General features: G+C 38.9%; 1 protein-coding gene across 1 annotated transcript in view; it reads left to right on the top strand.

The window, feature by feature from the left end:
- me1 (malic enzyme 1, NADP(+)-dependent, cytosolic) overlaps nt 1–25,098 on the top strand; it is a 44,753-nt gene extending 19,655 nt beyond the window's left edge. The window contains exons 3-14 of the mRNA XM_049729840.2: nt 64–213; nt 11,244–11,319; nt 11,852–12,013; nt 15,957–16,060; nt 21,755–21,864; nt 22,112–22,209; nt 22,476–22,589; nt 22,988–23,093; nt 23,565–23,707; nt 23,801–23,974; nt 24,333–24,431; nt 24,505–25,098. Coding sequence (XP_049585797.1) covers nt 64–213; nt 11,244–11,319; nt 11,852–12,013; nt 15,957–16,060; nt 21,755–21,864; nt 22,112–22,209; nt 22,476–22,589; nt 22,988–23,093; nt 23,565–23,707; nt 23,801–23,974; nt 24,333–24,431; nt 24,505–24,672 — 1,504 coding nt within the window. The 3' untranslated portion in view covers nt 24,673–25,098. The remainder of the gene's footprint in view (nt 1–63; nt 214–11,243; nt 11,320–11,851; nt 12,014–15,956; nt 16,061–21,754; nt 21,865–22,111; nt 22,210–22,475; nt 22,590–22,987; nt 23,094–23,564; nt 23,708–23,800; nt 23,975–24,332; nt 24,432–24,504) is intronic.
- The last annotated feature ends 230 nt before the right edge of the window (nt 25,099–25,328 follow it).

Raw genomic sequence — 25,328 nt, 5'->3', positions numbered from 1 at the left:
TCCTAAAGAGGTTAAATATTAACATGTGCTGTTTTCCACCGTGTTCATCTTTGTCATTCTTAGATACGTGTTTTTGATGGGACTCCAGGATCGCAGTGAGAAGCTCTTCTACCGTGTGGTTTTGTCCGACGTAGAGAGATTCATGCCCATCATTTACACTCCCACCGTTGGCCTTGCTTGCCAACAATACGGCGTGATATTTAGAAGACCGAGGTGACACACGCACACACGCACACACTCACACACGCACACATACGCAAAGACTGGAAAATGGCTTATAAACACACTTCAACCAAATGAATCAAGAACATCAAAACGTGTTGTTTGATCACAGTTTGTGGCCCGTGTCTAAGATCCAGCAAACAGCAGGCGGACAGGGTGGAGAAGGTGTTCATTCGTCATTTTGAACAAGGGAGGAAAATATGTGACCTTGTATGAATTTTGACTTTCATTTCATACCCAGATTTGCATATTTTTGGGGGGGTGTTTATTTCATATTGCAACATATTTCATATTGCATCAAAATGATATGCTTAGACTAGTGAGCCCACATATGACGCGCTGTAACAATGATCATGTATTTTATTTATTTATTGATATGTCTACCTTGCAATGCAGCTACAAGGATCCGAGCTAGAATAGTTTGCATGGATTCAACCAATGCAATAGTAACGCGAACGCCATGTTTAAATTTATGATGTCACATAGAACATATTCTAGTTAGGAACATTTTTGACTGGACTTCTCCTTTGATGGATTTTTCTTTCTTGAGATATATATGTAAATAACATAAAATATATATTAGCATTAAATCTGAATTGGGCTCTTGGTCCTGCAGGTGTCCCTTTTCAATGTTAATCCAACTCAACTACATGTATCTTCTGTGTGAAAGTGCACATCAGTACACATGACCAAAACAACAGTCGCACTGTAGGTGTGTATGCAAGCATGCCTTCTAGTTGGACCACCATCACAGCTTGGATTAGGTCTCTAATCACTGGAACTCAGGTATAGAAGCTTTCTGTGTGGAAACTGCAGCCTTTTCTTAGCACGCGTGACTTTACCAGTTAATCTGCTTCATGGAGTTTAAACACCCCAACATCAGCTCTGCACAGAAGGCCAAAGGTCAAGCGCTATTAAGTGTGAAAACACGGTAGATTGACTGATCTTTTGATGGGGTAGAGGGTGGAGGGAGAAAGGCATACATTCACATATCAGAAGATTAGCAGACATGCTTACCTTTATAGGTTTTAAGAAACAACAATGTTCAATGTTTAGTGGGGCACATTAATCTTTCTTCGTCACTTTTTTCTTCCTCATCAAAAAGGCATGTTTGTATAGGCTCACCGTTGACCATCTTTACTGTTGATTAATGATTGTTTTCTCGTGTTAGACATTTTCAGTAAATCTCATGCCAGCATGGGTCTTGTGAAGTCATTCCAGAAAATGCTCAGTAAGCCAAACTAAAGTAAGTTAGGCTGTTCAAGGTGCTCCCGTGACATGAGTCACTTCATCTTTTGGACAGAGATAGATGACCATAAGTAGGTCATTTCTGGAAAGCTGGTAGCAGGCTAAAGTTGAGGAAGTCACTGTACATCCATTGTTTGTGAGGGGCTAGAGAGAAATAGCCATGCAGTGAACATAATGAAAAAAAAAGATAGAGTTAATATGATGTAATATGATGTGATCTATTTAAATCCGTGAGGGGTTCATCGTATGTACTGTACATTCTCAAAAGTGATAATACTTCTATTTGAGCACCTTTTACTTTAATTTGGCCTCTCAATCTTTTTATAGAGTCAATTAGCATGGTGCATGAAATCCATTTGCCCAATATGTTTTTGCTTCAACTCACTAAATATCAGATTAAATGTAACAACATCTCCTGTGGTTTTAAATTTAAATAAGTTTGTCCAGTATGCTTGGGGTCGGTGTTATTGTGAAAGAAAAAGAGGACCCTGCCAAGGGTGTAGATCTGGTCCACTGTTCCACAGCTCGAAAGAAAACCACACTGCTCCTCCTGAATCTGAGATTGGACTTCCCAAAGGACCTCTCCCTCCTCCTCCCCAGCATCCCTGAATTGACCTTACCAGCGAGTTTTAGGAATGTGTAGTCTGTATTTGGAACATATCCTACCCTCCCTGGTCAACCAATGCAATGTTGCAGAGGTGTGTCAAACAGGACAGCTCCACAACAGCCAGAAGCTTTGGAAAGTGTGGGCGGATCTCAATCACCTTCTGGGACTTTAACCACCTCAGTAATCTTAGCTGCAGATATTGAAGAGCCTGCCTCAGATACCCCAGACTCTGCTTCCTCATCATAGGAATGTGTGTTGGTGGAACTGTGGTTACGTTATATTCTGGCACCTATTAAAGCAAATTAGATTTTTGTTTCAGCTGAACGCAGAAAATAAAGTTCTACGATACATTTTAATACATTTTTTTAGTATGCATGCCTACTATTTAATAGAGTACAATGTGAGTTTAGTCCATGCCAACGAACAACCATATTTTTTTCCAAACCAACCTAATGAAAGACATGAGCTGAACTGCCACGTCGGAAGTGGCCCCAAGAGGCTGATGTAGCATTCCACTCTTGTAGATTATGGGTTTTAGTGTTGTGATCTCAATTCACTTAGGCCCACACACAGTGTTTACAGTGCAGGTGCTAAGCACAAGTAGGATTGCTTAACATCCGAGGCAAACAGAAATTGCCCTTTTCAACCCTGCAGATAACCTCACAGCCAGTCAACGTCATGAAGAATGACAATAAATAATGTTTGCTACTAATTGCTACATTTATCCTTATGTTTTTGGTCTGCAAACAACAAATATATGTATTGAAGAGAATACTTTGTGAATTAGTGAAGAGGAAACTGGTATGGAATTAAACTGTTGTCTTAGGAAGCACAATTTGGGATTGATTCATACCTTGACCTGAGGTTGCATCAGTCTTTTTCAAATTGCATTCAGGATTTAGTTGTATTCTTAAATACATGTATGTATTTTCCAGATCCCCAGCATAGTGATGCTGTGTAAAGATACAGGTAGGTATGGAATGCTGCCTTTTAGTTTTCATGATTTGCAATGTGGCAATTGTTACATAGCAAGACTTTTAGATTTGGTTCATTTAGGAGGAAATCCACTTTATTCCGTTTGGGCTTCAAAAGGCAAACATCGATCGTATTATTTTTGGACGTTACAGTGGTGTTCCAGCCATTCTCTTGCTTTTCTCCGGAGATGTTTGGTAACCATGAGACTTAATAAAAAAAATAAAAAAACAGGCCATGCAATATGAAGAGTGAAAGTTCATTTGTCTTTTTTTTAAGTAACCATAATTTTCTGAACTATAAGTGTACTTTTGTTTAACGATATTGCTGTCATATAATGCAAGTTCTTTCCACGCAGCTTTCATTGGCCCCAACTGGTTTTCTGTTACTCAACTATTTTATTTCCCAATTCTGCACTACAAAATATGATTTACTGATCTTCTTATAAAAATGATTTGATACTTCAGTTGAATAGCTCTCAGCTTTATTTCTGTAAAACAATCCCAAAGGTGTCATTGATGCTATACATTTTGGCAAGCTGATGCCAGACAAGTTGGAAAGGCCCCATGTTATTTGACAACTTGAATGTGTTTTATTTCCAGTATATTTTAGCAAATTGAAACCTTTGACGGTCAGTGCGAAAGCTGCCAAGACATCCTCCAATCAAAAGCAATATTAGTATAATTCTTGATTGCCTTGAGGATCAGCACTCAACCTATAAAACTATAAACGATAAAAATAGGAGCTTACATGAAGTGTTGGGTGGAACAGTGCCATTTTGGTTCTCTGGCTAACTGTTTGCCCTCAACTTAAATCAATACAAAGTTAGAATTGAACAATATTACTGGTATGTCTATTTAAGCTGTCAAAGTTGGAATGAGTGAATATTTTTGGAAGACAAAGCAGATGTTGGAACAAATACATTTGTGGAGTCTCACATTTACATTGGTGACAGATCTTGGTTCACATAAAACATCTAGGAATACAGGTTCAGGACTGTGGACCCATGACCACATGAAATTCAAGTTTTCTGTGTTAATAATTATAATAATAGTAATAAAAACTATAGCCATCCATGCAGTCTTTTCATGCCTGCTTTTCTTATGCTCATTACTCTTGTATGGTGTTCACTTAAGCATGGATGTGAGCACAATGTATCCTTTACCTATAAGTCTGATCCCCATTCAAAAAATCATTGGCAGGGTGAGGACATTTTTATTGGTTAGAAACCACAAATGAAAGAGAGACCTAGTTTCATTGGGCTCTGAGACTCATCTAATAGCCAACTGTGTTCATCAGGCCTGTGGTTGTGATTTCTTTAGCAGTGCCTTCCTGTACTGGAATAATCCCTTTCCTGCTGAGTTATGTAAAGCTGGCTGAGAAGATAAACTGGAAATCCACACCCATCGTCTGGACTCCTGAAGTCTTCTATTTCACGCAGCAGTGCATGGTCAATGTCCACCATTGAAATTCCAGAACCTCATACTTTGGTTCCTGTTTTCTTCATCTTGGATGGAGGTTGACTTTTTCACATTTTTGCCACAGTGTTTTAGTCAACGTGATGAACTTGTGATAAGTAAATTGTACATTATGACTCACAATGGCCTTGAGTTTTTCCTTTCCCTAACCAGAAAGATATGCTGCTGTGTGTTAGACTTGGCTGATTTCAGTGGGCTGCGGTGGAATTAGGTGGGTGCTTTAACTGGTTCTCACTTGTGTAAAAAGAGAGTGACTCAGGCAGTGTGTTGAATGCTGGGATGGAAAAACCTCAAAGTGCGGGCACATCAAGAAGGGTGGGAGGTAGAAGAGAAGGGTGCATTGTCTCTGGAGGGTTGAACACTGAGAGGAGGGTGTGAAAGGAAGTAAAGAGAACTGTCCATAAAGAAAATTCCTCACGGTCGCATTTCATGTCCAAGTGATCAGAGGACAGTCTTTGACAGTTACTTCTTCTATCTCTAATTCTGGAAAAGTGCTTTTGTGTGAAGAAATGATAGAGTTGAGGAAATCTCACGGAATTAGGAACCACATAATTGTTTATTCGGCTGATACCAAACTGTTTCCCCAACTATTTGGATTACTGCATGTTCTCGTTGCCATATCTTCTTTTCTCTTCATGCTCGTGGTAGTCACCTTTTCCATTGCAATGGGTTATTTCACGTCAACTGGTTTATGTGTATGTCAGGCCACATGGCATTAACGTGTGCAATAAAGCCAGGCAGCAGCCTTTTTTCCCCACTGACTTATGCTCTTCACTGTTTGGCCATTATTTGGGGTACTTAGTGGCACACTGCATTCTTAGTGTGCCAAAGTGTTGTCTGCAAAGATTCTCAAGTCTTTTATTCAAAGGGTTTTAGACGATTACTTTGTCTCGTCTCGCATGCAGACTACCTACTTGTCTGGTTTCCCTGATCCATTTCCAAGGGAAATGACGGGTACGGGCAAAAGTACTTCCTCTCATATTACATGGAAACATTTTGTTTTACGTAAAATTTTGAACTCGCTTTGGCATATTCTGCATAAATGTTTTCCATGGAAAACCACTAGAGTATTGAATACAACTTGCGAAAGGAAACAACATTTGAAAAGAGTTGTATCATTGCTCAAGTATTATAATGCAGCTTGTGGTGGACATTCTAAAAGATGGATGTTGTACACTTTAATCTGCATGTTCATTAAATGGGGTTGTGTTCTTTTGCCCACAATCCTGGAGCAGTTTCCTTTTATTTAACCTGTCAGGCCCAACTGCATATTTATGCAGAATAGTGGGTCTTTTTTGGCGTCACCACAATGAATCAGTCTCTCCATCTTCTCTCCATTATATGCTTTAACTCCAGCATCTGCAAATATTACCTCACCACATCTCCTCTTCCCCTACTAGCTGATGTCTTCTTTTCCAGCATCCCCTTACCAATTTTAGTATGCCTATCTGTCCCTTCTTTGCACAGGTCCAAACCATCTCAATCAAGTTTGTATGACTGTTTACAGGTTGAGCTGAAGAATCTTATGCATCTATGTCACTTGATGTAAGCAAGTTAAAATGGTGCTAAGGGCCTATGAGTTAGTGCCTGTGACAGGTAAAAGTTTTGTTAGTTGAAGAAATCTGCTTCTGCATCTTACAGTAAATCCTGTTTGGTGTCAATCATAAAATGCTACATATTTTGACCAATTACGCAACTTCATCATAATTGAAAAGTATAAAAACGTTTTACTGAAAAGAAAATAAAGTAAAATGAGAAGAATGTGTGTCAGACATAGCCATGTGTGCTCTTTTACAAAATGATTTTTTATTTCAATTTTCAAATCAAATAAAAGCTAAGAACATTTTACTGACAAAAAGCATGTTGCTTGACAATGGCTTTAATAGAAGCAGGAACATTAAATGAAACCTGTAGTCTTGGGATGGGGTCTGAGGCATGAAGGTGTAATTTTCCACAATCCAGGCATCAGGTAACCTCACACTGCAATGTCATGGCAACACATTACCTAGCAGCCACGAGAACAGGTAAACAGAAAGCAGGGAGGGCCAAAACAGAACATAGTTTGGGAAACAATGCTGAGGTAATGACCCCCAAAAAAGGATAGACAGGTCAGAGGCAGACAAATTAAAAAACGGTGCTAACTTGAATGAAATGCACGCCTTCCGTGGTTGTGCTTGTTCACTAGAAACAATGGTTGGTGCCCCAGTCATTCATGGGCTCATATTCTGTACACATGTGTCATGAGGTAAAACAGAAAAAACAGAGAGCCTTTTTGAAAACACCTAACATAGGCTCTGTGACCTTTTGACAAAGCATTTAAAACAAAATAGAAGTCATCAATACAAGAGGTGATTCACAGGCCATCACCTTTGTCCCCTATAAATATCAGATGGGACTGCCACTTATTTAGACGTATGGTGGTTTGTGTGACCAAAGTTGACGAGTTTATGTATTTGGAACCTAACAACTGTAAACGTATAAACATCCAGTGAAGCAGACCGCAGTCCAAAGAGGTTGTCAAAACACGACTACTAGTAACAAATGATGACACATAATAAAATGTGGTTTCTTATTGCATTCTAGCAATGTTATTTGTGGTCAGTTGAATGTGTACATTACCTGTAAAATTAGTTACTGGCAACTAAATGCTTTTTTTTCTCTGTGGCTACCCTTTCAACCTTCCAACTATAATATTAATTCCGGCATCCCAGTTGCTGGTCTGGCAGACAAATCCTATGTGTTAATTTTGGAGGGAGTGCTACTCTAAACATGTTTTGAAAAGCCCTGAAGCTGCACAAGGACATTCTCGTGTCATGCAGTCTTTAAAATGTCTTTATTATTTGTCAGACAGTGTATTTTGTTTATTATGTATTTTTAAATTTTTAAATTCCATGTATTTAATATTGTACAAGAGACCACAATTTTAAGAACATAGAGCAAAGTGTCAAAAATGACAATGGTCATTTGCGTGCACTCATCTTCATGTGGCCTGCCTCATTGCAGTTCATGCATCGCAAAGATAGATCACAAGCCTGTATAAAGTTGCATCTTAAATTAATATACACCATGTCAACAGCATATGACTGATTGGGATTAATGTGGACGTAACCGTCTTAATTTCTCAGGTTTCTTGGCCCATGGACAACAGCAGCTGTTTTGTGGTTGCAACAATTAGCTTCATTAGCAATATATCTTGGAGATAAGACCTCCTCTGTACAATTTATTTGACTGTATATTCCACAGGGGATTAAGTAATCATGTTTTTGTCAGATTTGTTGTTCTTCAGAGGAAAACTCCTATTTTAACTGAGATAAATGAGATCATTTTAATAAGGAACACTTGTGGTGCATAGACAAATACAAATTTGATCTTTGGTCTTTGATGACCTTCAATTCATAATTTAGAAACACTGGGGGTAAAAAAACGCTCTAAACTGACTCCTAAGTTTATCCAATTGTTTGGCTTGGTGGTCATTTTGAATAACATCACAACAATTTATAGTGACTAAAAATATACTCTATTTCTAAGATGCCTCATACTAAACAATTTACTTTGCATTATTTTGTATATTTATATCTTTTCAGTAGTCAGCCATAATAAGCCCATCACAAATGTATCAGGGTGAGGGGATCCCTTGTTCACAGCACTCTTCAGGTCACATTCCCAGAGAGTTTTAATTGGATTCAGAGCTGAACTCTGGCAGGGCTTTAGCCTTCTTCTGGTGTCAGTACTATGAATGTGTTATTGGGATATTAGCGTTGGATCACTGTTGTGCTGAAAGGTGAAATTCCTCTTGCTTTTGGAACAGATGCCTATGTTTAAAAAACCATTTTTTTTTGTGGAAGAGGGGCTATTTGGATCCATCCATAATTCCCTCCATCTTAACTAAAACAGCAATTCGTTCCACCAGAAGAAAAGCAGTGTGCTACTGCCACCACTATAAATTTATACCTCTGCTTTCACTTATGGAATACGTATTTGGTGGATTTATTTATTTTTGGATGTTTGGGTGTGTATAAAGAAATTCTTGGTTTGCCATCCAATATTATTGCAGATAAATATGAAGCTTGTGAATTTTGTTTTCACACTGATCAAACCCTTTACATGGTTCAGAGAAGACCAAAAATCTCAAATGTGTGATCTTGACCTCTAACACTGTTATCCCAGTCTAACACTTCATTCATAATGAAAGATGTCCAGTACACTGAAGATAAAGTGTTGAGGCTGAAGACTGGTGACTGGTTGTGTTTTGTCTGGACACAGGTCAAAGACAGGAGGCCATCTTCCTGAAGGGGCTCAATGTTTTGGGGGGTCTCCATGTGAACCAGCTTTTCCACAGTCCCTGCAGTGGGCTTTGTGTTGGGCTGCAGGTCAGCGGCAGTGCTGTTTCATGTCATCAGGTTGTTTTCTTTACCCTCTCTGTTCTCGCCACGCTCTTACGGGAAAAGCAGACACGGCAGCTCATTGCTTTGTGGTCATCCTTTCATCTAGAAAATGAGGCGACAGCTATGCAGCACTGCTATTTCACCAGCAGCAGTCCGAAACAAACATTTTCTCCATTAAACAATCCATTGACTATGACATCCATCCATCAATTTTTAAAACGGCATCCATCCCAAAATCTATCCCAAGTTTGTTTTTCCCATGACGTTTGCGCAGATGTCATAGACAATGTCGAAATCAAATTTTAGCCGATATTTGCACACTTGTTGAACTTATTGAAAGCCATACTCATAAGCAAAGAATGATTTATTCTCCTTTTAAGGTTTACTATTAACACAATTGTTAATTATGCACTTTCATGACAGTTTCATGATGGAAAAACAAAATAGAATGGTCAGTGATTATTTAAAGCACTTGTTTAATGTTTTGTTTTCTACATACTTTATATCCTCAAAGATATGTTGTTGTGCACTACTTGAGGCTTAAGTGATTTAATAGCAACAAACTGAATATGCCTACCCTTAAAGCTCTAAGATCTTTTGTTGCAATCATCCTTTTATGAAGTGTAGACAGGCTAGAATGACTTCATTTCATAACAATGCACACAGTAATGTGTAATCTCATCCTCTTTCTCTCACACTTCTCTGAAGAGAATAGCACTATTTTACACAGTGATGATGGATTAATATGACAGTGACTCCTGATGTCATGTGTTCCACTTCACCTCTTTGTGCTCTTGGAATTTCTGCCAAGAGTTACGTTCTGTGTGGTGTTTTAAAGCTATTAAAACAGCTTCTCCTGTTGCTCTACTTTGTTCGGGTCAAATGTCAGGAGTTCAACAGCTCATCGAAGTGTGCAGAGAGCCAGAAAATGAGAAATGTATGAGGGATACGTCACCTGAAATGTTTTTGTTAACATTGTCTGACAGAGATTAGGGCATTCCCGCCTCTCCGCTTGTCTGCTTTGATCATCTCATACAGTTGTTTTGCAACTGTCATATTGTGGGGCCAAACTTTCCGTGTCATTGCTGCTTGAGCTTCTCAAATCCCGCAGTATAGTTTGGCAGAGATTCATATTCTCCTGTTTGCAACAAACAGAAAACATTACATATCATCCAAGATAATTTTGTAAAGTGTAATACAGCATTTGTAATTTTTTACGTTTTACATATGGCTTTGTCACCGTTTTGTGTATCTTGAGTTGAAGTGAACAAAATGTTTTATTTTGTTAATACACAACCAGTTAACTTTGAAAAAAAAATGCTTAAACAAATCATCTTTGCATAAGGCTTAAATGTGTTTTTAAATTTGGGAGAATCTAATTTCATGGCACAATGTTAATATGAATTATTGTAATCTGGGATTAGATGGAGGATCTACCTTGTCACTCACAAATTGGATAAGCGGTATTCTATCATTCATATCTATCATGTACTAGCGTGGTACTAGAGTACCATTCTGCTTTTTTTAATAATTTACTGATAGTTACAGGAAATGGAAAATATACTGACAGTGTGTCTTTGCTCACCTCAAACTACCAAATCACTTTTATGGGACACATGTATTCTCTTTTTGCATTAGATATTTCCAACTGTGTTCTTTGTCTTCCACTAACCATAAATGAATATTACAAATAGTGACACATTTACTATTGCTGTCACATGGATGAGATGTCAAACACCAACAGATGGGATTCCTGGGAAGCAAAGATGTTGTAGCTGGACCCCACATGCAGACATGATATTCTAGACGACTTTCATGTCAGCTCGTAGAAACAGAATCGGGTGGGGGTGGGGGGGTTGTGCTAGGAAGCGGATGATATAAATGAATATTCTAGTAGCTTGAGGGGTTCAAAATAAACTCCTTGCAGTGGCCAAAGCCTCTCTAGGCTCAATGATAAAGCCCACCTCACCAGAATGCCTATAGTCTTATATATCATCCTGCTGAGGAGAGCTAAAGGCTCAAAGGCAATGACATTTTCACTGGTAAGTGTAACCACTGGATTTTTTTTCAAATCATACATAGTGCAGTAATATGTTTTATCTAGACTCCATGGTGCCCACAGCAAAGCCTCACATTCACCTATTCATACACTAATGGGAGACTGCTGCCATTTTAAAGTACAATTGAGCTGTTTTATTGTTGATACAATATCATTTCAGTGCAACTTTGTTTGTCTCAATTGTTGCAAGGTAAGGAGATGGCATGATTTAGATGTATTGGTTAAAATCATATCAACAATAATCTAGATGTATTATTCATTCTGCATTCCAGGGGTCTATTCATCACTATCCATGACCGTGGCCACATTGCATCAATACTGCAGAACTGGCCAGAAAATTATGTCAAGGTAATGTATCATTCAAAGCAACTGAAAAATATATTTGTTCTGTTTATCCTAGCTTCATTCTCATTAAAAAAAAAGTCAAACAGCATAAAATGATTGTCTACACCAATATTTGTACTTAATGCAGAAACATAAGAACTAACTTGATCTTTTCCATTTTTTTAATTTTAAATCCAAAAAATCATGTTATTGCTTTTATGAACAATCAAGTGAAAGGGCCATAATTACCTTGGCCATATTTAATTATCATTCAACTAAAACGCTAATGCTAGTGCATTGGTGAAGGCATCATGCACTATTTTAACATGAGCAATATTCCTTGGGTTTATGGCTAATGTACTGCATTTACCATGCTACAGATTTTTAAAATATATTAATTAAATCCCCGCGACCCCCGTGGGGAATAAGCGGTTCAGAAAATGGATGGATGGATGGATGGATATTAATTAAATCAATTTATTAAGTTAAAATTCATTTTTAATAGATCGATGGATATCATTAGATATGCAAGTAACATTGTGCAATTTGTTGTCAGGCTGTGTGTGTGACTGACGGTGAGAGGATCTTGGGCCTGGGAGACCTTGGATGCAATGGGATGGGAATTCCAGTGGGCAAGCTGGCTCTGTACACAGCGTGTGGAGGTGTCCCACCACAGCAGTGCCTGCCTGTCCTGCTGGATGTGGGCACAGACAATGAGGTAAGAGCAGAAGACCTGGGCAAATAGATAATAGTAATAATAATAGAAAGCCCAATTCCAAGTTGTGTAAAACGTAAATAAAACGGCCTTCAAATTATTTTCCACCTCCTGTATGTTCAATAGAATACACTACCGAGGCAATATATTTATTGATGATTTACTGATTAACATTTATGTTCTTTTGCAAATATTCTCTCGTGTTGAATTTGATGCCTGCAACATGTTCCAGAAAAGCTGGGATCGGACAGTTGAGGAATACTCAAAAAGCATTTTTCAATGTGCAATTGCAAGGAATTTATAATCAAACTATTCAGAGAATCTAGACAAATCATCCCATAAGCAGCAAGGCAAAAAAAAAAAAAAAACATTGAATGCCCATGACCTAATCCCTCAGTCAGCACTGCATTTAAACGATATTGCAATCATGGGGTCAGGAAGACTATGAGAAAACCATTCTCGGTTAACATATGGTTCATTGCTATGTCTACAGAGTCATATTAAAACTCTACCATGCAAAGCAAAAGCCATATGTCAAGAACACCCAGAAACGCCGCCGGCTTCTCTCGGCCCCGGCTCATCTGAGATGTTCTGATGCAAAGTGAAAAAGTGTGCTGTATTATGATGAGTCCACATTTCAAACAGTTTTTGAAAATCATGGATGTCGTGTCTTCCGGGCCAAAGGAGAAGGATCATCCAGATTGTTATAAGCGTAAAGTTCAAAAGCCAGGTGTGATGGTATGCCGGTGAGGTATGTGCTTATGGCATGGTAACTTTAATTAATGCTGAAAGGTACATGCAGGTTTCGGAGAAACATATGTTGCCATCCAAGCAATGTCTTTTTCAGGGACATCCCTGCTTATTTTAGCAAGACAATTCCGAACCACATCCTGCATGTGTTGTAACAACGTGGCTTCATATTAAAAGAGTGCTGGCACTAGACTGGCCTGCCAGCAGTCCAGACCTGACTCCCATTTAAAATATGACAACACAGAGACCCCAGACTGTTAACACACAAGTTGTACATCAAGCAAGAATGCGAACGAATTCCATACAACACAGTCCTAGTTTTTTTTGGAACATGTTGTTCAAAATGATGACATAGAATATGTTGTCTTTTTAGTGTATTCATTTGAATATAAGTTCAAAGATTTCCTAATCATTATATTGTGTTTTTAGTCAGTTTTACACAACATCCCAACTTCATTGGAATTTGGGTAATACAGTCATTCGAGGGATATAAATGGCCAAGTCCCTGTGTTAAAATAGCATCGGTATTTCTGTTATATGAAGGAAACCACACAATTGTCACTGAAATAACTGAAAAGCAATCATTTTAAAATACAAATTCCTAAAAATGTTTTGCCTTATTTTCCAAGGGCTGTCTCATTTACTATATGTTGGAGCTTCAGTCTGCGGGAGTACTTTTCAACGTAGAGGACATAGTCGTGGTGTATTGGTCCAAAAAACAGAAAGAGATCCAGCAATTGATTCTCATTGCATGCTTTCATTTCATTACTAATTCGCTGGTGTGCTCCTGTGTTCAAGTTTTACGATTATAGTTGTTTTTTTTGGGCATCATTCATCTCCACTGAGCGAGTCTCATAGGGATTACTGTGGCCCCGTCTACAAAGCCTGTTTCCTTTACATTCATTGGAAGGAGACAGGATCATATATACACTAAGTCAAAGGAAAAGGGATAAACCTCTAGGAAAGAAATACAACATACTGTAACTCAGACAGAGAGCTCATTCATAAGCTATACTTAAATTAGAATACTTGACCATTTTTACTGCACCGCAAAAGCTACGTAATCATTTGCGGCAGAGTTTGCCATTTGGTATATTCAAAGTGCTTACAGAAGCATGAGAGATACATGTTTCAAATCACCTTGACAGCACGCTAAGTGATTTTGTTAAGCAGAAGCAATGGAAAAACATTTAAATAGTAAACAGCTTTAATCCCATTTACTATTTTCCATCTTTTATTAATAACGCCAAGCTAATCAAGTGATGAGCTGATTAGTAAGTGTACAAGCATGAAGAGGACTATGATAATATAATGTTCTAAAATAAATTGGATAACCTTCAAAATAATTCAAGTTCAAGCTTATACCTTAAGTCAGTTCAATGTATAACTAGCGTGAGAAGTGACTTACTCCACTTTACCCAGGCACGCCTTGCCTCACCCAAATAAAGTGGGCAAAACCCCTTTCAAGACTTTGCATGAACACTGATGGTTGCCAGCTGGGAAAGCTCGTCCCTCCTGTGCCCTGTGCAAGTACCAGCCAGCCAGCAAACAGAGCACCCACCAACAGTCACTTATGCAAACTGTGGGCGGGCTAGTGCATGTGTCTGTAGCTTTGAAGAGGCTAAGAATAGTCAGCGTGCTTGTCTATATTTACACATCTCCCTGTGCACTGTATTCATATCATGTCAACCAAAAGGCGTGTCGACCTTAGGAAAGGTTCCGTGCCTGACACAAATGAACTGGGCTTGTCAGATGCTGTCATGTATTTTGCCAAGACAAACCTCAGATGACTCAGCTGCTGTAGTTTCACTCCATTCCCCCAAATTTCTAATGTGGTTCATGAAATTATGTTTCTAGAATATAAAAGAATGGAGATGCAAATAATGTTTGCAATACAAATGTTGGTTGCAACAACTACAAGTGGAAGCTATGCCATTTCCAGAACTGAACTGAGATTTAAACCTAGAACCTAAACACTCGACTGTGATGTAGATCTACTATTCCACCATTCTGGCTTTATGGAGATTGTTCTACAAAACATTATCCTCCATACAAATAAGCAATTCTAAAAACACATAGCCATTTGTTTTTGTGCTGAGATATGCACACTATGATTACATCAGACCAGAACGGGCTGAAAATATGTCTGGATGAGGATAAACTATCAAGTGTATTCACATTTAGTTGCTACTCTTGCAACTTTTTCAGAACTTCTTAAAGAGATTAGAGTGCAGTCTGCCCGGCTGCGGTTGAATTTTCCATTTTTACGTTATTCTTAAGAGTTGACAGCCCAAATGAGATGTAATTGGCTAAATGGACTAGCTATATGTGTCTATAGAGGGGCAGACATCCTGCTGAGACTGCTTTCATTTAGGCCCTGACAGTTTTTAGGCTGCGAGCTAGTAGGAGATCAACACAATGTTTAAAATGACTGCTATTATGGGATTATATCCATCATTGAGTGGGTATCTCTCTCTCTCTCTCTCTCTCTCTCTCTCTCTCTCTCTCTCTCTCTCTCTCTCTCTCTCTCTCTCTCTCTCTCTCTCTCTCTCTCTCTCTCTCTCTCTCTCTCTCTCTCTCTCTCTCTCTCTCTCTCTCTCTCTCTCTCTCTCTCTCTCTTAAAAAAAGGTTTTGCTTGCACTGTTGCTAGTGAATACATTTGTTGCAAACTATGCAAGCTTTCCTCATGACTTTTCTCATTGCATGCAATTGCATCACTTTTGAAATGACCACCAAGGTTGCGCTGGTATTAGTCCACTCAGACATCAAATGATCACGTTTTGCCTGTTTAGGTTACAATTTACCTTGGCCAACTCCCGCCTATTACTGTCCAATAAGTGCCTGCCAGGAAATGACTTGTCAGCTTCATATAAATAATGTTTTGGGTTGATTCTTGACCTTGCAATGGAAAGGTGGCTGCTTCTCACTCCATGCGTTGCTTATTTTAGAGCCACTCTGTAATTATATCTTCAAAATGCCTGGGAAGTAAAGGATGCCTGCTCAAATGAGGCGTGAAAGCAGCTGCCAGGATTTTGAGATTAGAACTTCAAAAACTCCTGACATTTGTGCATAGTCAGTCTAAACAAAATTATATTGCTTTGAGAGACGTTAGGGTCGCAGTCTGATGATATTTTGTCATTTATGAAGTAATAAATGTCGCATAAAATACATCTATTTTTTTTTTTTTTTTTTTCAGGCACTTTTGCAGGATCCACTGTACATTGGGCTCAGGCACAGGAGGGTGCGAGGCCAAGCATATGATGACCTATTGGATGAATTTATGAAGGCTGTGTCAGACAGGTATGTTCACTTTGGCTCTCAATTCATCATTTGCCCACTTCCCCTTGGCAGTCTCCCGATGTGACTGCAGCTCTCTTAAGCCATTTGGATGCATGCAGTGTGTGATGCAGACTCATTTGTCTGGAAAACAATTCACCAGTGAATGATTAGACTTTTATGGGTGGAATTTGAGGTTCCGTGCTATTCAAGACCGTGCGTAGTAACCGACTTTGCTCGTAATGACCAGACCTTATTGAAAAATGATCAGTGAACCACTCAAACCACCAGAGCTATACATTTCATTCACAACCATTAAAAGTGCTGAATACATGTCCTTGATGACAGTTTTGTCTATATTTGAGTCATTAAACATATTGATATGCATATCGCAGGAGGCAACTACTGAAGCACCATCACGGCCACTTATTTGCTTGAGCTAGGTTAGATTTTGTCAGAACTTAAAAAAGAACAGAAATAGCGTTGGTAAAAAGAAACCATGGCTCTAATAACTGGGTAGCTTCTCAACTACAGAGAACAGCAGTGCTTTTCCCCAAAAAGTAGGCAAATTGGTGGAAGAAAATGAATAATTACAAGCTCTGGGGTTGAGTGAATGATTATAGCTCTATGGGCTTGTAAGTAATACACGTGTTTATTTTTCTGCCAAACACAACAAGCATGAACCCAATTACTCCCTTTAGCCCACTACATATATACACATTGGATGCATTGGACAACTTTCAGTTAAAATACAGTCATACACAACAACTACTTTGTATTTGATTGCTTGTTTACAGATTTGACCACAAACAAGTAAGAAGCAGTCACACGCACGCGCACCCACACACACAAATTATTATATTATACTGTTAGTTTGAATAGAAATAGGAATCTCTTTATTACATTTTCAACTAAATGACCAAGTATAATATTGATGTACATACATGCATGGTGGAGCACTGGTTAAATCCGTCTGCCTGGCAGTTCCTAGATCCGGGGTTTTATTCTGGCTCTGACCTTTCTGTGTGGAGTTTGCATGTTCTCCCTGTGCCTGCGTGGGTTTTCTCTGGGTACTCCAGTTTCCTCCCACATTTGATAAATATATACATGGTAGGCCAATTGACTCCAAATACTCGGTAGGTGTCATTGTGAGTGTGAATGATTGTTTGTCTGTTTGTTTGTCTATGAGACACCAACATACACATATAAGATGAGACACCAATGTCGAGAAGAAGGGAACAACATAGACAGAAGAAAAGAGTTCTTTAATGACCACGGTACAGGGTGTTGACAAATAATAGGTTCTTAGAGCTATTGGTCTTGTGGGAGTTATAAGTGGGGGGCGTATGTATTTAACGGGCAGTATGTGCATGTGTGTCCAGTTCAACAGCTGTGTTTGGACTCAGCATGTGACAACATCACTATCTGTCTCAGCCATGAATGCGCTTTAACTAAATATATTTTCTTAGCGACAATCTTCTCCACATAGGGTTTGGGCCATTGCAGTACCATTGCAGACAAAAAAGTAAAAGCTCATCGTTAGAGGGATCCTGATTACTGTTAAGGTGCCCTTGAGCAAGGCACCAATCCGATACCGCGCCAGCAATTTTAACAAGTGTTTGTGTGGCTCTTTCACTCAGACATCTCCTTGCATTGCTGCAGGTAACTAAAGATATAAACAGTAGTATGTAAATTAAATCCCTCCTTGATTGACAATCATAACTAATATCATTAAAAAATAATTACCAGAGGGTTTATGGCACCTAATGGCAATATTATTACAGCACAAGACTTTACTTTTTTCTCATCTTTGAATGTCAGATTTTATATGTCAGTTTAATAGCAGTTCCGTGAGTGTGTCAATTTGTCAACGTCATATAAAAATATAAGAACAAAGCAGAAATTATCCAGTATGTCCTTATCCTTGATACTCAGTTATATTTTGCTCAGGTACTGTCACACTTAAAGGAGTTGTGGCTATACTACGTCACATCTTTAGGGAGGTTTTGTCTTTCCCACCAGGCTTGCTGACATGCTCACTCACTTGACAAAGACTTGAACACACAAACAAAGCTACCTTGCTGCCAAATAATTTTGAGTCATGGAATATCTTTTTTCTTTCATAGCAGCCATAAACCCAGGCTGGACAGAGTCAAATTACAGTATAAGTGATGCTCACAAATGTTACACTCGTGTATATAGTAGTTTTTGCTGTTTTGAGCTGGAGTGGGAATTTACAGATGTTGTCTTTTTTATTTTATAAATCTGGCAAATAAAACCATGTAGCACGAGGGGAACGAACAAAAAAAATCACTTTATTCAGTTTATTCATGGGAAATAATATGGTGGTTTTGAGGGCGAAACAAAGCATCAAAATCTATCAATAAATGAATAAATAAACAATGACGTTGATCATCATAGTTGTTACTTATGGACTAATTTTGGCAATTTATAAAAACTCACTTTTCTCACTGAACTTCTGAACATGTCATGCAAATTTTGTTTGTTTCAATTTGTTAGATTGGCTCATTATGGTCAATTGATCACACTAGAGGATATACAGCATGCAATTCGTACGCAATCTGTGACACCAGACTGAGGGAGAAAAATAATGACGCATGACTACATTTACTTTATTCAATGGATATCGACCATGGCATGACCTTAACTCAGTCCAGCTCCAGACCGCAATCCACCATTTGAAGATGATTAGTTTGATTGAAAGAAATCAGATGTTTCACAGTCGTTAAAATAAGACTTTGTGCATTGGGGTAAAATGAACAACACAGATGTCTTGCACACACACACACACACGCACGCACGCACGCACGCACGCACGCACACACACACACGCACACTCCCTCGATCGTCACTGTTTACTGGCTAAACACCAAAAAGATTCTAAACTGGGAAGATATTCCTCTTTTCCTTCAATCCCACAACCTCACTTAGTAGTTAGATGGTTAGAGGACGTCGGTCTACATTTTTATTTCACGTTTCCATGTCTATCATTCTGATATTTTTATTGAAGTGACTAAGTTTTCCTACCCTATCATTTATCCCTGAAAAAGATTATCCTAACATTTGACAAATTGCAGTATAATCTTTTGCCTTGACTGAATCAGGAGAAGAGTTGCAACATCCTCTTCCTCTGTCAGTCACCGTTTAGTTTTAGTTGCGCGTGAACTTTGGTGAACTTGCCAGTAGGAAGCCGCAGGAGCAAAAGGTCAGCAGCGGCCTGTAGTTGCTCTTCTCCATTTACTAAAGGGCCCAACACAATAAAAAGTTTATAGCACCCTTTCTGCCTTTCTTCGTTGTCTCTTTGCAGTCGTGCTGCCACGCAGAGGTTTTAGAGCTGCTCTCTCCTTGATAGAAAACACATTTTCTCCACAACATGACTGCTGTGTTGGCAGCCGGGCTCAGTCCCAGAATTAGGCAGCAATTTCAGAAGGAGAAAAAGCAGCGGAACTTGAATTGGCCTTGAATTAAAAATGAAAAGGAAAATAGCATAGAAATGACAAAGAAAAAAAAAAGAAAACAACCTCATGCTGATTTTGTGAAAGAATTTTACCTCCTTGTTGGGCAGAGAGCATGACAGGTGTGCAGTGAACTTTGAGGGCAGTTTGCCACTGTTGGCATGAGCTCTCTCAATTTCCTTCTGTTGCTCACTCACTGTAACATAAGCTTTCGTGATTTTCTTCTGTTTTCAACCATCTTTTGTGCCCTTGCTTATATTTTTTTTACTTAATTTCTGGGGACTCTAAATATTTTCCAAATTGTAGTTGTTTTCTACACATCTCCCTGTGAAGAGGTTCAGCTTCCCGAAACATCGTCTACCACAAAGATCAAATATTTGCAACTTTTTTGTTTAGAAGTAATAATAATTATTTTCACCTTGGTCAAAACTCGAGATGACACAGTGCTACCTGGCCAACAATTTGCCTGTAAGATACTCTCAGGTGTCTAGTATATTTTCGTCTTATATCTTCAACACAGACAGGCTTCAATGTAAAAATGATCAAGTAACTTACACAAATGTATTAAAAAAAAAAAAAAACACACATTCAGAGAGCCACAAAAGCTTTACAAAAATTCCAGCTGCCCAACAATAATGTCATATAAAATACAAACAAAGGAAAATCCCAACATAAATCCCAAACAAAGGCTCATTCACTTGGTATGGACTTTACTGACTGGTGTATTTTTGTCCAATATCTTTATCACAAATGCAGACAGGCTTTGATGTAAAAAGGTCACTACCATCTATCATACAAAAAGAAAATGCTAGAACATCTTCCCAAGGACTAATCGCTGTCCAACAAAGTGCCTGGCATAAAATACCACAAGCACAAATGCAGCAATAATAGGGAGTGACTCACTCTGTCTGCATTTTACTGCCTATAATGTTTTTGTCAGATATCTTCATTATAGGCTTTGATCCACACAATGGGCCTTTTCTGTGAAGTTCTAGCTACCCAGAAAGGTGTCTGACATAAAATACATGAAATTCAGCAGCTCACAAACACTGCCAGGGTATGCAGTAATACTGGAGAAATTGCAGCAATTCTTACAAAGAATGCTTTTCAACATAAAAATGATAAAAAAGTATTACATGGGGCATTAAATGCATAAATTTATCTAATCTTGAAGCAAGAGCTGCTTTAATGTGACATAAAACCTGTACAACCCAATATATATAAAATCCATCCGTCCGTCCGGCCGTCCGGCCATTATATGAACCACTCATCCTCATAAAATAAAAGAATATTGCAACCCATTGCTATGATTTTTTTTCTAGTCACATAACACTGTCCAGCAAGGTGTGTATGCACATCTCTCCCACAAAGTTAGATGGGATAAGCACGACCCATGAGACCCAGTCATCAGCAGAAAATAAATGAACAAATCACGTACGTTTTTGCAAACACTTGTTGCTAGGCAGAAGCGTTTGTTCTAAAACCTAATATTGGCAGTCAGTCAGTCCATGTTGTTGCCATGGAAACCGGTGAAAAGGTCATCACAATGACACCTACATCCAAATCATTGTTTCCTTCTCCCCGAGTTCCACCAACCTTTTAATGTTGAAGTGTGAACAGGCAGCCTTTTATAAACATTCTGTAAATTCCTTTACAGAAGGACCATCTGGTGAAATGCATGGGAACTTGGCATTGCTCAAATAAAATATTGCTTCAAATTCTGATTTCATGGCTCATTACACTGAGCTTATTTTTGTTATTACAAGCTATTCTTGACTCTGGCTTCTGTGTGGCTATATTGCACATTTGATTGGCTGCCTTAGGAACAACCTGTTAACACTGCTGGTTTACTGGGGACACTGGGCGCCCTTTGTGTGTTTTTTTTAAATTAATTTTTTTTGTCATTTTTATGTGTCTCATCATCAGGTGTCAGCTTGTAATGCAAAACAATGTCCAGTGATTTTGTGATTTCATTCATTTTATTTAACTAAAGAATTGTGCTTCACTTGATGTCTTCATTTCAAATTTAAATATGATGTTTTACTTTAGCTCTTCATGTGCAGAAAACAACTCTTTTTGCACATCAACGCCTGGCTTTAGCACTCAAAACGGTGGTGCAGAGCGCCATCCTCAGGGCTGAATTGAAGCAGCAGTTGCAGCATGTGGAGCCCCCCCAAACGTGACGTCACCGTGACATTATAAGTCACTACAACAATGTTAAAAGTATCCCTCCGTTTTACAGATATGGAATGAACTGCCTGATTCAGTTTGAAGACTTTGCCAACGTTAACGCTTTCCGTCTGCTCAACAAGTACAGAAACATGTACTGTACATTCAACGATGACATCCAAGGTAGCTCGACAGACACAATTGCCTTTTTTTTTTTAAAAGATGAGTTCATTTCCAACTCCGTGTCTGTGTGAATGTGAGTGTGAATGGTTGTCTGTGGCTGAGACTGAATTATGACCTGCAATCTAAAATGTAGTCTGCTTATTACCCAAAGTCAGCTGGGATCGGCCCTCAGTCTTGTCATGGCAGAGCTCAGGGAAAATAAGAGTCCTTTTCCATGTAACTGATGTTGCCCTGTGATTTCCCTTAGGGACCGCTGCAGTAGCTGTAGCTGGACTTTTGGCAGCGCTCCGCATCACCAGGAGCAAAATGAGTGACCATACTATAGTGTTCCAAGGTGCAGGAGAGGTGAGTTTGGCATGCATAGAGGAACTTCTTTTTCTCCTGTTTTAGCACCCATAAATGTCAGTGAAGGCTAGAACAAACAAAATAGAATAAAAAAAGACTTAGATTTTGCAAGCTATAAGTGTAAAAAAGGATGACATTTTAAAATTATTTTGTTAAAATCTCATTTGTTCTTGAAAAATGAGTTAAATAATTTCTTTGTTCAACTGTCCAGCCACAATATAAAACTTCACTGTAAACATCTTTTCTCCCTGTCATGCTTGTACCAGGCTGCAATGGGGATTGCTGAGCTGATTTCAATGGCCATGGTGAAAGAGGGCCTTGCAAAGGAAGACAGTTTAAGAAGGATTTGGATGGTTGATTCCAAGGGCCTCGTTGTCAAGGTGTGTTTATTGCAATACTACCATCCTAGGTACCAAAATTCCTCAAACGTGCTTGTTAGCTGAATTGAACACTCATAATTGCTCATAGGTTGGGATATGACTATGAGTATTTATCTGCAATTGACGGGTGACTAGTCAAGAGGATGCTCAAAGTAAGCTGTGATAGGCTGTTCTCACCTGCGGCCATCATGTGGACAAGCAGTGACATTTTGTTTTCCTTGACTTGCACTATGTCTTCCTTCCTTAAGTCAAATCACAAATATTTCTCAGGTGAATTTCAAAACCAGCACTGAATGATTTTAAGCACCAAGACAACCATCAAGGTTAAATAAGTTATAAGATCCATTAATCACTTACCATATCCTGACTTGTTCTTCAACCTTATCACCATTCCTAAGGGTCGAGATCACCTGACGCATGAGAAGGAGAGATTTGCTCATGAGCACCCACAGATGAAGACCCTGGAGGATGTGGTCCGTGAACTGAAACCCACAGCTCTAATTGGTAAATCACAACTATTACTTTTTTTTTCTCTGCGGCGTGTACACGCCTATGTAGATGACACTTGACGGATGCGGCACAATGGCCACCGCCCTTCAGTGGTTGCAATTTTCAAAAAAGTTACACATGGGGTTCCTCGGTTTATGATATTTCCTCTGTAAATTATTACGCACTATTATCTAACATAATCCACCTCTTGTTCCCGTCACTATCACATTCTAATTGTAGAAACCTTTATGTAGCTTGTAAATATACATACAGCGGTGCTTCCCATTGTGTCTTGGCCCGCTAACACAATTGCATGAAAAATACTTCAAGAACATAAATATTAAAGAATCAAAAAAGGAACAGTCGTCACACCAGTGTGCTTTCTTGTCCTGGGAGAAAACACAATTGTACCTTGCTGCACAAAAGTCATTCGGTACTATGAACCCAGGGCCCCCTGTGTTGTTCATCTGTGCCTTTCTATTTCAGGTGTGGCAGCTGTGGCTGGCGCCTTCTCTGAGCAGATTATCAGGGACATGGCATCCTTCAACAATCACCCCATCATCTTTGCTCTCAGCAACCCGACCAGCAAAGCAGAATGCACTGCAGAGCAATGTTACACATTCACAGAGGTATGTGGAAATGTATCCTTGCTTGCTGTTATTTTACATGGAAAATGCTTGCAGTGTACTTCAATAGAGAAAAATACTGGCCTTGTACTTTAGGGGCGGGCCATCTTTGCCAGTGGCAGCCCATTCAACCCTGTCACCTTACCTGACGGGAGGATGCTGTACCCTGGTCAAGGAAACAACGCCTATATCTTTCCTGGTGTGGGCCTCGGTGTCACCGCCTGCGCTATTCGACATATCAATGAAGATGTTTTTCTTACTGCTGCAGAGGTAGCATTGACATTTGACACTTAGCACGTATACACTGAATAAACACTACGGTCACATATACTTAGCACGACAATTCAGCCTCTAATACTGCCTGTGTAAAAAAAAAGGAATCCAGCCAGGTAAGGTGGATAAGACCCTTTCAGTGCACAATTATTTCCATTTGCAACTAATTATATAAACCTAACTCATGCATGTTTACTAACCCAAGTATTTATTCAACACTGAATGTTGTATTGCCACTGTTAAGGAAGCAATGTTTTCATATGGGGTAGCATTTCTGGCAGGTTTGTGTTCAGTTGAAGTCCAAATACTAATGTTTCTAGCTCTGGTGACGGTTTGTATGTTTACTGTAAACCAGGCTCTTGCTGACCTAGTGACAGAGAAGGACCTTTTAGAGGGAAGACTGTATCCACCTCTCAGCGACATCAGGGAGGTCTCTCTTGTGCTGGCAGTCAAGGTGAGAGTTCAGTTCATGTTCAATGACATTTTCTTTAGTGTTTGTCTTCCCATATGAAACATATATGTTGCAGATAATAGAATATGCCTATGAGCACAACATGGCCACACTTTTCCCGGAGCCCTCTGACAAAGAAGCATATGTGCGCTCACTAATTTTCACCACTGACTATGATGACTTTACTGCGGAGTCGTATCGCTGGCCAGAGGAAAGCATGAAAATTCAGTCATGCAAACTTTGACATTGTGAGCCTCTGAGAAGCCATTATCTTCCAAACACACAGGACAGAGGACCTGTCTACAGTTTATTTTTCCTGAACTGTACAAGTGTGAAATTTATGGTAAACAACACTGGCACGAGAGCACCACAGATTTTTTTATGCTGCTGAACAGAATTTCCACGCTGTTTTGGGCATTATTTTCCCTACTGATTTTCCTGATAGTTTAGATTTACTCATTAATTTAAGGTAATAGGGGTTATTGTAGGTGGAATAGATTTCTTTCATCAGAATGTCTTAAATCTGAACCACAGACATATTGCATTGTAGTGTGCAACCCTATCTAATGCACAAATTCTGTGAAATTTTACTGTTAATATTACTGTATTTGCATGATGCCATCTACTGTAGTATGTGAAATTATTTGGAATAAAAATAGTTTTGAACGTTGTGGTCTTTGTCTTACTTTTGGTTATCACATGATTTTTTTGGTTCTCAGAGAAAAATAATTCAAAAAACATTCTAGTCCTGCTTGAAATAAATAACCTGGGGATTTACAATATTTTGTACTTGCATGAATAGTTAAGTCAGCAGTCAATTACCTTGAACATTCTCTGACAATCTTTTTGGAAAGACAATTGTTCACTGTAATCTACTTCTCTCTAGGGGTCAACGTTTGA

The sequence above is a fragment of the Syngnathus scovelli genome, chromosome 9, assembly GCF_024217435.2.
Source record: "Syngnathus scovelli strain Florida chromosome 9, RoL_Ssco_1.2, whole genome shotgun sequence".
Classification (NCBI taxonomy): domain Eukaryota; kingdom Metazoa; phylum Chordata; class Actinopteri; order Syngnathiformes; family Syngnathidae; genus Syngnathus; species Syngnathus scovelli.
The sequence above is the reverse complement of the archived record's forward strand: the minus strand, read 5'-3'. Positions and strand labels throughout refer to the sequence as shown.